Source organism: Mesoplodon densirostris, chromosome 18 (genome assembly GCF_025265405.1).
Source record: "Mesoplodon densirostris isolate mMesDen1 chromosome 18, mMesDen1 primary haplotype, whole genome shotgun sequence".
NCBI lineage: Eukaryota > Metazoa > Chordata > Mammalia > Artiodactyla > Ziphiidae > Mesoplodon > Mesoplodon densirostris.
Genome location: NC_082678.1, coordinates 3,087,840 through 3,100,741, shown reverse-complemented (window position 1 = coordinate 3,100,741; position 12,902 = coordinate 3,087,840). Strand labels below are relative to the sequence as shown.

The 12,902-nt window shown below is 56.4% G+C and overlaps 2 protein-coding genes across 2 annotated transcripts; both read right to left on the bottom strand.

Moving 5' to 3' along the window:
• Window positions 1-3,755: 3,755 nt before the first annotated feature.
• On the bottom strand, window positions 3,756-5,240 carry HOXB5 (homeobox B5). The gene is made up of 2 exons (XM_060080852.1): window positions 4,679-5,240; window positions 3,756-4,003 (listed from the first exon to the last, which is right to left on the bottom strand). The coding sequence occupies exons 1-2, from the start codon at window positions 5,238-5,240 to the stop codon at window positions 3,756-3,758; spliced, it is 810 nt and encodes a 269-aa protein (XP_059936835.1).
• Window positions 5,241-7,335: 2,095 nt separating this feature from the next.
• On the bottom strand, window positions 7,336-9,669 carry HOXB6 (homeobox B6). The gene is made up of 2 exons (XM_060080689.1): window positions 9,193-9,669; window positions 7,336-8,167 (listed from the first exon to the last, which is right to left on the bottom strand). Exons 1-2 carry the CDS (start codon window positions 9,605-9,607, stop codon window positions 7,908-7,910), a joined length of 675 nt encoding a protein of 224 aa, XP_059936672.1. The 5' UTR covers window positions 9,608-9,669; the 3' UTR covers window positions 7,336-7,907.
• Between the last annotated feature and the right edge of the window lie 3,233 nt (window positions 9,670-12,902).

The window sequence follows — 12,902 nt, the reverse complement described above, 5'->3', positions numbered from 1 at the left end:
AGGAGACCCCAGGTCAGATTCTGTGCCCACTGCACTCTTCCTTTGCATCTCGTTCAACTCATTTGCCTTGTCCAGAGCGGAAGCCTGTGGAAGTTATGCCTCCAAAATTTATTGGTATTTTAAATGGTGCTCGATATCCTTTGGGAACTGACCAGAGTCTCCTTTCCATGGGATACAAATGCCCCATCGTTTCGGGGGAGGTGTGTCTTCACAGTAAGGTGAGGACCCCAAGCTCTCTGTCTTCTTTGCACTCAAAGCCTGTGAAAGGTCTCCTGTAAATCAGGCCTGGGCAGGGAATGCAGAGCTCAGGGAATAGAGAGCAGCTGCAGGACAGAGAGGAAATTAGGAGAGAGTGCAGATGTTCTTTAATGTGAAATGGGGAGAATCTTGTGACCCTCTCCTTGTCCCAAAGATCAGAAGCCCCTTAAAGATGCCACATGACCAATTCCAGGGACAAAGGGAGCTGATGAGGTAAATCCAGAGGGGGGGGGCTGGCAAATGCAGGAGTGACAGGGTGGTTGACCCCCCATGGGTCTTAAAATTGGGAGGCCAGTTTGGTGAGGGAGAGGCCTCCAGGTTTTAGAAGGAGGGTGACTTATCCTTAGAAAATAACGGGCCCCAGGGAGTCAAAGAATAAAATCCTTCTGGTTTGTGGTGCCACAAAACAAAGGGGTCTCTAGGCTCTGGGAGGGAGAGAAGAAGGAGAAAGGAGCGGAGAGGAGAGGAAAAGAGCACCTTTCCAATGTTCTCTCCCATCTCCTAAGTCCCTTTTTATTCTTCTGACAGTTGGGGCTCTGTGTTCTTCAGCAGGTTTTATTTTTGGAGGCATTGCCAGGGATCTACTTAAACACCTACATCCTCTAGATTAAAAAGAAGCTCTCCCCTTCCCCCTGCTCCTGGCCAGGAATTTGAGGGAAATGCCCCCTCTGTCTGCTCCCTGCTTGGACCTCAGGACCCTACATAGAGCCAAGCCAGAAGGTTGGCCTGGGACCAAAAGGCTGAAGTTGGGTGCAAAGGTGCCATGCTTCCCATCTCTGATAGCCCTAATGAGACCATGGAGAACCAGGGGTACCCCCTTTCACCGGGTTCAAAGATCTAAAAGCCAGAGAGTGTCCCAGTGCAAGGCAGCCCACAGCAGCTGCGTTAGCCTTCCCCGGACTTTTTCTCAGCTCAGATGTATCCAGATAAAAGTGCCCGGCGGCTCGCTCCCACGCACCCCTGACAAATGAATGTCATAAAGTTCCTTTCCTGGGGGTGGGGAGATGTCTGTCTGAAGATACCCAGTAGTGAAGTGGCCCCCCCCCAACACACAGGGCCCTCCCTTCAGCAGTAAACACCCCTCCTTCTTGCCCCCTAAATTTCCAAGGGCACCGAAGGAACCCACGCGAGCTTTTTCCCCACAAAGACTCAGACACTCCGGCAAATAAAACCAGGCACCCCGGACTGCAAAGGCCTTATTGAACGGACCCGAGCGCCCCTCTTCAGACACCCAGCTGGTCAGAAGTTGGTGCAAAACCAGGCTAAATTTCCCCCACCTATCACCCCACAGTCCTGCCGGAGGCAAGATTTCCTTCCCCCAGTGCCAAGCCCCACAATTGCGAGGGGTAAAGCAGAAACTGGAAGCGACTTACTGTGGGAGAGCTGGGCCTGGGCTGCTGCCGTACCACCGCCTTCTGGGCTGGGAGAGCGCTCACCCACCTCTGCCCCCTTCCCCACCACTGCGAGCAGTTAAAGTGTCACTTAACATTCTGGAGAATGTGAAATATACCGCGCGGTGTCAACTCCCCAAAACCATAAAACTAACTTTATGGACCTCACGTGACTTTCTCGAGCCAGTGAGGGGTATCTGTCTGACTTCTCCGCGATTTTTACGATCTAACTTCAAGATAAAACCCCTATCCATTTGACATCTAAATGTCATAGCGACTTTTGGGATAGTTTGCTATGGGCAAAGGGGGACAAAGTCAAGGGGGAAGGGGGAAGGAAGGCCCAGTAGAGCCACCAAGACCCTCAGCTGCCTCCTCACCAGCTCCCCCTCCCCCCACAAGTCCTGTAAGAAGTTGGGCCAAGCTGGAAGGGATTGACCGGGTAAGTGTCCAGACTTGACTCTTGTGCTCAGGGTGGAGGCTGACTTGGATGGAGGAGGACTGGCCCCTGGCCCTGAGCCAGTCCAGTTGATGGGGGAACCAAGGGTCTTCCAGGAGGGACCCCAGCTCCTAATCAAGAGGGCAGGTCAGTTGGGTCCCTGGAGAGAGGAAGCCCTTCATAAGTGTAGGGAAGACTGAGGGTGAGAGAAAACCTTTGAAATTGAGCTGATTTTTTTAGGGGGGGCCTTAGTGGGTGGCAGAGCTGAGCTGGGATTTGGACCAGGGGACAGTGGCGCTGGGCAGGCCTGTATCACCGCCAAACGGCCAGGAGCCTCCTGCTCAGGACTTAGGCCCAGATTACTTTCTAAGAGGTTTCCAGAGACTTTTTGGCCAGCTGGCGGAAGGCCAGGGTGGAGTCCAGCTCAGCAAAGGCTTGCTTTTTGCCCCAGCCTTGCCCCTTGCCCCAGGCTCATGTGGGGTTTCTGGGTCTCTCAGTCCCCCAGGCATGAAAGCCTGTCCCCTGGCCCAAGTACCGCTGACCAAGCAGAGACATAGGTGGTTGAGAGGGGCTGCTGGTGAGCATCCTGCTTTCCCTTCTCTACACCCCAGATCTATCAAGAATGGTCTAGGGTGTGCCCGGTGATGGGAAAGGCAGGCCCCGGAGAAAAGACAAGTGGAAGGGCAGTGGAGGAGGGGAAACATTTATTTGACTTCAAGGAAAGCTACAAACAAATACCAAAAGCGAATCACTGAGACAGGCCCGCCCGGCAAAGACAGATTTCACATGTAGCACAGCATCCACTCGCTCACTACAAATGGTCTTGGACGTGAAATGGGTAGGGAGGAGAGGATAGGTCTGACCCAGACTATCCCCATATTTACAAGGTTTGGGCCCTCTATGCCAGACCCATGGATTCACAGAGAAATACACAAGACATTTTACACTGAGCGTTATTTTTGTTTCCGGATGCTCCAAGACCAGGCCTTGTGGGGCCTACCCAGGCGGCAGGAACTTAAATCTCAGTATTTACCGGCCCTCTTCTCGACATCACCCCTTTGGTCCCCCCCAGCCCCCTCCCACCCCAGCACCAAGTCTTGGGAGACTTGGTCCTGGGAGTGGGGAGGGGGGAGGAAGAGGAAGGTGGACGGAGACACAGTCATGGACTCCGGTCTCCGAGGCCAGCTCAGCTGGGCCCGGTGCTGCGGCACTATCGGACCTCAACTGCTGCCCTTTTTAGAGAAGTTTCTAGCTGAAACTCAAAACACAGCGATCATCCTTTTATCAATAAGTTAGCAGAGCACAGATGGGGAGGGGAAAGTTCACATTAAACATGCGAGTTTCTTTTTTTCCTGGGGGAAGGAGTGCAACCACAGACACGAACGTTCAGAAACACTGGCGGATCTGGGGTGAGCAGAGGGGAGTGGGGAGCATGGTGGGAAAATAATAATTATCATTATTATTACAATAATAACAAGATTAACCAGTCCAAGAGAGAGGGAGCCACAGGAAGACTTAAGACCAAACGAAAAATCGTAGCACAAGGCCCGGGCGAGGCAGGCTCGTGGGAACCGGTCCCCAGCGGGCAGCGGCAGCGCGGGGAGGCTTGGAGGGGCCGGGGCTGGGAGCAGCACGGGCTCTTGGGCCGCCCGGGGCTCCTCCCGGCGGGCTCAGGGCTGGAAGGCGCTGCCGGCTGTAGCCAGGCTCATACTTTTCAGTTTGTTGTCTTTCTTCCACTTCATGCGCCGGTTCTGGAACCAGATCTTGATCTGGCGCTCGGACAGGCAGAGCGCGTGGGCGATCTCGATGCGCCGCCGCCGCGTCAGGTAGCGGTTGAAGTGGAACTCCTTCTCCAGCTCCAGGGTCTGGTAGCGGGTATAAGCGGTCCGGGCCCTTTTCCCGTCCGGCCCGGTCATATCTGGAGCAGAGAGAGCAGCGAGGCAACGTTATTCCGGTTAAGGGAGGGGGCCCTGGGTGGGAGGGGGGCGTGGAGCAGGACCCAGGCGTCCCCGGCACCCAGCTCACCGCAGCTCCAATTCTCCCCACTCCAGATGCCCGCATCTGAGCTCGCTTTCTGCACCCCTTTCTCCTGCAGCCCCCACTTCTGCTGGCAGTGAATGCGCCCGGCTTTGTCTCTTGCTCCTTCCCTGTGCCTCACCCTTCGCTGGACTCAGGCGGTCGCTCACCCCGGGAGGGAGGAGAACGGTTGCACTTTTGCCCTGGAAGGCTCGTTTTACTGCTCGCCCCTCCTCTGCTAGAAACAGTCTCAAAATTTCGGGGGCAAAGCAGGACCCTTCCCCACGTTACATAAACCTCACCCTTCATCCTAAAGCTAGTTCAAGCTGGGCAAATAAAACCTAAGGCGAATCTGGGAACAAATTATTAAAAATACTCCTCCCCAAACCCCCGCTAAAGACCTTCTTTGACTCTGTCCCCCCGAGCTGAGCTGTGAGGACCCTCTTAGAGACTTCTCCCCCTCTGGAGGGAAGAAATCTATATTTGAGGAAAAGCCAAGTTCTCCTCGCCGCCCCCCCCACCAAACGCGGAGAAGGAAAGCCGAGAAGACAAAAAGGGGAGCGAGAGCGAGAATTACCATGGCTGATGTGAAGCTTCCTCATCCAGGGGAATATCTGCGGAGTCTGCCCCTCGGGCGCGGCTGTGGAGGTGGCCATGGGCTCTGGCTGCGCCCGAGCTAGGCTTGGGCTGCTTAGCTGGCTCGCCGCTTCCTCGGGCTCCGAGGACACGCTGGCCTCGTCTATTTCGGTGAAATTGGCGCTGGAGCTGGCCGGGGTCGCCTGGTCGGAGGGGGACGAAGCAGAGGGCTTGGCGCCGTGGCTGTCGCCGTTGGTGCAGGGCAGGGACTCGGGCGAGGACAGGGAGCAGCTCGACGCCGCTTGCCTGAAGCGGGGCTCCTGGGAGGGCGCAGGGAAGGCGCGCGAGCTCTCTCCCACCGCCCCAAAGTGGCTGGAGGAGGCCGAGGAGCGGTTGACGCTGAGGTCCATCCCATTGTAATTGTAGCCGTAAGAGCCGGTGTGCATGGCAGCGGGATCCCTGTAAGAGCCGCTCAGAGAGCTGCCACTGCCATAATTTAGCAACTGATAGTCCGGGCCATTTGGATAACGCCCCGAGAAGGAGTTTACAAAGTACGAGCTCATTTGGGTGATTTTGGAGGGCTTGATTTGTGGATCGTGGTCGTTATAACCCTGTGCTTCACGATTTATGATGTATTAATGAATTATAGCGATGCACTGTACTTCGTTTTGCTATGTATGCGGCCAAATATGGGGGGGGTGGAAGGGGGATGGGGGGGCGTTAGGGAATCACGTGCTTTTGTTGACCAGTCGTAAATTCTCGCTGATGACCTCAAGAGGTAATTCATGCTCTATGGTTACAAATAATGACGATCCGAGAATCGTTAGGGCCGATTCAATGCGAGCCTCCGAGAGAGGGGGAAAAAGGAGAAGGGGGAGAAACAGGGAGAAGGTTGGCGGCGGCCTCTGAGCAGAGCGCGCCACCTCCCGGCGAACGGCGGGAGCGCGGGCCGCAGACCGCCATGGCGGCGACAGCTGCCTCCTTGCCGGCTCCGTGCAACCGCGGGGCTCGAAAGAAACCCGGCCTAGGCTCACCCACAGGGTTGAATCTTTTAGAGGAGAAACCCGATCGGGCCTTTACCCGCTTTCTCGGGAGTGGAGTTCGTCTGTCCATCGGTCCTTCTTCCTGTCATTATTATTATTATTATTATTATAACAACTCTGGATAAGATGACCAAAGATTGAGTTGCTCTTCCCTTAATCGGGCTTTGCAAGTCTCCGAGTTGGGGACGGAAATGCGGGAGAGGTTGGAAGATGTGTGTGAAAAACAATGATTGCAAAGGCTTTCCCCTGTGAGCTCAGCCTGGCCTGCTTCCTGACCGGGATGCAGTGGCCCATCCACAGCATCCAGGCCGAGCCGGTAAGGCTAAGCTGAGGGTTCGAAGGAGAAGCCTTCGCTTCTCCTTGTTCCCTCAGAAGTTGGAAATCCTCCTCCTGACCTCTTCCTCATCCTTAGCCCCGGACGGAAGAAGGGCAGAGCAAGACGGGGACCCCAAAGGAAGAGGCCGGCTGGGGCTAAGTGGCCCAGTTGCGAGAAACACGGTGGAGGCGACCGCGTCGGGGCTGGGGTTTGCGTGTAAACATGGTCCTGAGAGTTCGGGACCAAGGCAGAATCCTTTCGCCTTCTCACCAGCTGCCCGCTATTGCCTTGGGATGCCCCACTTGAGACCCCTTGCTGGCGTCTGGGTAGTTTCAGAATTTGCCCAGCGGCCCACTCCTTCCCTGGAAAAGGGTTCCGAGGACCCGCGGCCCCTTGCTGAGCGCGCTGGGCGGCCAAAGACCGCCACAGCTGGGCCCCTTCTGCCAGGCGGCTATTTTCTTTAAAAATAAAAAAGGGAGAGAGAGGGAGGAGGAAGAAAGGAAAACAGTCTCCGCAGCTTTTCTCCTGGGCGAGGGTGAGGGTGGGGGTGGGGAGAGAATGGGTCGGGGTTTGGTTGATGGGATGAGACCGAACCGCCCCATCACCTGGCCTCCTGCCCTCAGGTCTCCAAAGAGCAGGGGAAAGTCTTGCGCTTCGCCCGGCGCCTGCCGGCGGCTTCACATTCCCCTACTTGTCGCTGAGCTACTACTTGAGGCAGGAACGGGTGCCGGGAGCCTTCAGCTGAGGGCAAAGAGATAGATACCCGGTGGCCCCAATTTAGGCCAGGAGCCGAGGGCCAAGGCCGGCGGAGACCAGGCCATGTGGGCAGGCCAAAGACCACGGGCCTTGGGGATCCTGCGGACAGGACAGCGCTGCTGAGGCACTGAGACCCGCCTGGCTCAGTCTCTGCAAGAGCTCCGGGCTAGAGGGCCTCGGTGGCGTCCCTCGTGCCACGGACAAACGAGGAAATGCTAGAGACTAAGAGGGAAACGGCCCTTCTCCGTCCCCCAATTCCGCACCAGGAGAGGCTGTTGTGAGCCTCAGCACCGGCGAGGCGAGGCGCTGGAGCCTGGGCCGAACCGCTGCAGCCTTTATCGCAACTGTAACTTCCGAGCCGCGTCTGGCCCTCTGGGGCCGACCAGGGCTCCTGCCTCTGCTGCGGAGTTTCCGGCACGGGGACGCAGGGGTGGCGGTGGGGGTGGGGGAGTGGCAGAGGAGGAGCAGAGGTGACCCAGCAGCGAGGTTTTACGTCTTTATTATTATTATTATCATTATTAATAATATTAATATTATTACCGAAGTATTTCACGTCCAGAGCTAAGACAAGACTACAAACACAACACATAGAAAATTAATAAAATAGAACTTTGTTTTCTTCTGAGGCTCCTCTTCTTACTTCTAGGTAGTATGTGCTCCTTCCAGTGGCTTTGGGGAGGGGCTGGGAGAGAGGTCTGGGGTCAGGGAGTCTTCGAGGCCCCCGCCGAGGGGACTGCGAATCTACCATTGAACCGTGCACGGGGGACATGGACGAAATGAGACGCGACACGGACAAGAGCATTTTGCTCTGCTTCCAGGAAACATCAAGTGAGTCCGGCCCTCAGTTCTCACGGGGGAGCCTCTTTGGGCTGAGGAGGTTCCACGGGGATGGAGGGGGCGCTGGGGTGCTGGCTGGGCTCAGGCAGCGCGGCCTCCCAGCGCCCAGCGAGAGCTCTGTGGGCGGGGGCGTCCCGGAGAGCAGTGGCCCTGCCAGTCGCGCGCTGGAGAGCAGGTCCCCAGGCTCCCCCGCCCGCAGAGCCTTCTCGGGGCTCTCCGATGCCCTCGGCTCCCCAAAGGCCTCTCCCTTCGCGTCCCCCCGCCCCCTTCCAGCGCCTTCATTCGGCTGGTTTTTCTTCTTCCTCCTCGGCACTGAGCTGAGACGCGCTGAGCAGTTTGCTCTCCTTTTTCCACTTCATGCGCCGGTTCTGGAACCAGATCTTGATCTGCCTTTCCGTCAGGCACAGGGCGTGCGCGATCTCGATGCGCCGCCGCCGCGTCAGGTAGCGATTGTAGTGAAACTCCTTCTCCAGCTCCAGCGTCTGGTAGCGCGTGTAGGTCTGGCGGCCTCGCCGGCCACTGGGCCCAAAGGAGGAACCTGTTACGCAGAGAGGAGATGCTGAGGCCTGGGGTCACCAGGGCCACAGCCCCCCTCCCCCATTCGACCCTCGAACGGGGACTCTAGCCGGTCCCGGGATGCCCTCCACTCTCCCTGTTTCCCTGCCCCCTCCCTTCCTCACTCCTCCAGCGCCCCCTCCAGATTCCCTCCAGGTCTCCTAGGCTTATGTCTTCTGTCTAGATTCTTGGTGGGGGGATGGGAGGAGCAGTTTTAAATCCCACCTGAGCCTAGGGGGAGGGGCTGGGAAAGCACTGGCCAGGTGTGTCTCTTCCCGGCCGCATCTTTTCTTTCCATCCATCTGGCTCCCCCCCGCCATCCTGTGATAGATTCCGGCCCTTAATCCGTAATGACGTAGATCGATCCGTAAGCGGCATTAAGGGCTCCTCACTTTCGTGTCCCGTTAATGGACATCAACTGGGGACTTAAGGCCGACAAATAATCCAACCTGAGATCCCGGCGCCTGCTTCTCCTTCTGTTCCCCTCCGCCCGCTCCCTCTCTTTCTTCTCCTTATTCTCCCTCCCTCCTCTGACTACCACCCCTTTCCTGGTGCCTCATCTTTCCCCAGCCCCCGACCCCCAGGGAAAACCAGTCCGGGACAGACTCAACCCTCCCTCGCCAGCGTCACGCCGCCCCTCTTCCCATGACGCACTCCGTTTTTAATGAACAGTCTTGGGGTGGGGGATCGGACCAGAGCTGGGGGCGACAGGGAGAGCCCAGCCAGTGACTGCGGCCCCTGCCCGCCTCCCTGACCCAGAATCCCGGCTGCGGCCTGGCGCTCCGGGAGAACCCACTCGTTCCCCCTGACTCGGAGTGCATCTGGGACTTTGCAAACTTTGCAACTCCTGAGGGCGGGAGGGCAGCGCGGGAGACCGGTGCAGGCGCCCGGTCTTCCCTAAGCTCCGACCCGAGACGCTCTCTCTGGAGGAGAAGGGGGTGCTCTCTAGCTCTGTCTCCGGGAGGGGGGCCCGTGGGGGTCGCGGCGGCCGCAGCAAGTCTCACTCACTGTTGCATGAATTCATCCGCTGCATCCAGGGGTAGACCGGGGTGGAGCACTTCTGCTCCTCCGTCTCGCCGAACACGCTCTTGTCCTGCGCGCAGTCGGACTTCCGCGGCTCCGGGTGGAACGGGGGCGGCTCGTCGGCACCCGAAAGCGCGCAGGCCGACTCCTTCTCGCGGTAGAAGGCCGGCGCCGGCCCGTAGTCGCAGGGCGCCGCCCGGCCGTAGCCGCTGCCGGCCGGCGGGTAATAGGAGGAAGCTGCAAAGCCCTTGTCCTGCCCGGGCCCGGGCCCGTAGGGCGTGGGGTAGTGCCTCAGCGGGTCCGCATAGCCCGACGAGTAGAGCGGGAGCTGGCCCAGGAAGGACTCCTGCCCGCTGGCCAGAGTGACGGGGAAGGTGGAGTTCACGAAATAGGAACTCATTGGGAGGGGAGGCGCGCGTGGCCGCTGCTGCTCCGCCGGGTTTATGATTTGTTGTGTTTTATAGTCCGAGCGCCGCGCCTATTAGTAGTATATCTGAGATTGGGTTTTAGCTGAGGGGGGATGGCGAGGTGCCAGTGAGGGCCAGAAGGAAATACAACCATCTGATCCAACACTGACCAATGGCAGAGGCAGGAATTGTCAAATAGCACCCAGGAGGAGCGCAGCCCGCGCTAGGGACCCGCGCACAAACCTATCAACCTTTTTTTCCCCCTCCTTCTTCTCCTTCTGCTTTCTCTCTCTCTCTCCCCAACAGCACAACGCGTCCTGTTCCACCTACGCAGGGTCTGCGAAAGAGGCGTCTGTGCCTTTGAGGGAGGAGGGAGCCCTTGGATTGATACCACCCCATCCCCCAGTGATCAAATAAATACATCCCTCCCCTCCCCACGCAGAATAGGAAAAAGTTAATTGTGTTTTCAGAGAAGTTAACCCCTCCTTTGCTTGGGGTTTGGCAAGGCAGGGGTTATTCCCTCCAGGGAAGGTGGGTAAATGTCTGAATCTTGAATCTCAATCTCCTTAGAAGAGAACTAAAGGAGAAGGCTGGTTTCTCGGGGGTTGTACTAGTAGAAGGGGAGAAGAGTTCTCCACTGATCAGCATTTGTTTTCAGAAAGCGAGAAGCAAAGAAGAAGAAACCCTCTCCTTCCCAGGTTTTGAAAAACGTTTTTCCTGTTTCTCAGATCTACTCCATCTCCTCCAAGCCTGGGTTTATTATTCCTGCTTCTCTGCAACTCTTATGGTCTGAGAGACAGGCCAGAGCCTGCTGCCCAGAGGACCCAGAAGGCCGGGAAATGGGAGCAGGGTCTGAGGCTAAGCTTCTCCCTCTGGCTGTGCAGCTAGGCTAGGAGCTTCTGGGAAGGCTACCGCTGCCGCTGCCCAAGACATCTTGCCTGGTTCTAGTATGTACTGCTTGCTCTTGGCACAGGAAGGGGCACCGGGAAGAGGGGGATAGGGAGAGGAGGGGTGAAAGGCATCCTCCAACCTAGGTTGTCTGATCCCTATCCTGCCTGCAACCCTCCCTCCACCCCACCTCCTACCCCAAAAGACATTAGAATATACTGGGCTATAGATTCTTAGGAATCAAAGGTGTTTCAGTAAGTCTGGGTTCAGGGAAGAAATTGTTCCCTCTTCCGGTTCTGGGTCCTCAAACCCTCCTGATATTGGAGACAATCAGAGACCACTGGGAAGAGAGGAGCCCTTGCTCCTTTTCCAGTTCTCTCCAGAAGCTGGCAGTTCTTTTTAAAATTAATCCTTTCTCAAGACTTGGTTTTTGTTTAGTTTTATAAGGAGGGAGGGGGGTTGGGTCTTCCTGGGGTTGCAGCAGGCAGCTTACAACTATCATTCTATCATTCCGTATCCCCTCTCCAGATGCTCACTAGCCTTCTGTTTGTCTCTCAGCATCTCTACAATCCCTACCACGTCTCATGTTTGGATCACCAGCTTGCTGCCTACAAGCTTTGGTGTGAGAGAGTGTGTACATCTCTGACTCTCTCTCTCTCTCATCTAAGGAAAATGAGCATTGGAGGCAGGCTGGAAGACTCAGCCATGGTGTATTTTCAACACTCCAATGTGCACGTGGAGACCGGGCATGAAGGGTGGCAGCCTTTGGACCTGGGGCCAGGAATGGGCCAGGGTGGGGGACAAAACCTGATGGTGAAGGGGCTGGGCTGACCCTTCTCTGACTTGTTCTTTGGGCTCCTTTTTATGAGACAGTTCTACCCACTGAAGATGGCACAAGACATTAGGAAAAGAGGTAGAGGGCTGAAGTCGGTGACCAAGGGTGGGAACTTGGTTGCTTGCAAAGTGGCCTCCAAGGCTCCCTGAACTCAGGACAACTTCTGGGCTGCAACTTCATGGCTAAGTGGCTATTCCCAGTTGTCCCATCAACCACTTCATAGCCCAACTCTTTAGGGGGTTTTGTCAAGATTTACGAAAATAAACTCAAGCTTCCTAATGATGGAGAGTCATAAGTGCTCGAATCCAGCTGTGGTTAGGCCCACTCCTGGAGAGGAATGGGGAACATTTGGGCTGGAGGAGCAAGGTGGGGAGAGTGCCTTGCGTACCTTCCTCCTCCTTGCTACTGAGGCGGGGCCTTGGGCCTCAGCCCTCTGTGCCTCTTCTCTGGCCACAATGCCCTCATCTAGGACTGGATGGTGTGGGCTTTTCCATGAAGCCTGGATAACATAAGATTTGGTGAGGGAGGAAGTCTTCCCCTGTGATAGAAACACGAGGATAATCGCCTTATCCTTAGAGTCATAGCCCCAAATTAACCTCACCTCTGCAGGTTGCCTGTCGTGAGATGGAGCCGCAAAGGCAGAGCCTGGGCGCCTGGAGTCCGGCATGAAAGGAAATAGCGCCTCATCGCTCTTATCTAAGCCCAGAGGTATTTATGAGCGTTTATTCGTCTGATCCGTTTGTTTGGGAGAAAGAGCAGGCAGGCAGGGCCGGGCCAGAGGCCGCCTGGCTTCTGGAGCCAGATCTCTATGAATCTGTCTGTGGTTCGGTCCACTGCCGTCTGTCTGTCTCCAAGGGGGAATATGTAAATACACAGTGGGCACAGCCATCGGCAGGTCTGGGGTGTCTCCCCCTGCTCAACGAGGAAGTGTGTGTGTGGAGAGGTGGATATAAATGTGTACTAAGTCTTGAGTACACGACAGAAGGGTTGCATAGAAATCCCACAGGCAGGATTTATAATTGTAATTTTCTGAGCTGTGACCCTGTGGTCCTGTGGACGTACACACATTCCAGCTCCCAGGGAAAAGTCTAAGCTGTGTTCAGCTCTGGAGTAAAATTCTCCTGCACCGGTAATCTCAGGGAGGATATTTGCCAGTAGGTGTGTGGAGGGGAGGGGATTGAGACATTGTCCAGGCTTCCCACTTCCTCTCAGCTGCAAAGCTCCCCCCACCCCCAGCTCTTAGGACTGTGGGCACCTTCCCCCACCCCACTCCCAACTGTGACTGGGGTGGGGTGAATTCAAACATCTCAACCCAGTTCTTCCCCTAGACTCTGTGATTCTGTGGTTTTGGGGAACACAAATGTTCCCAGAGGGAGCAGTGTGGCCTCTCCCACTCTTTGAGAGCTGTTCAGAGAGAACATTGCCTTAAAATTGGCCGGTCTAAAGCACAGTACAAAGACATTTCCATTATGCAAATGAACGGCATCTTCTCTGATGGAGCGGGGAGCAGTGGCCGCTCAGCTCCCTCTCCCCAGGTCCTTGGGCACCCTAAGAGCCCTTAAGGG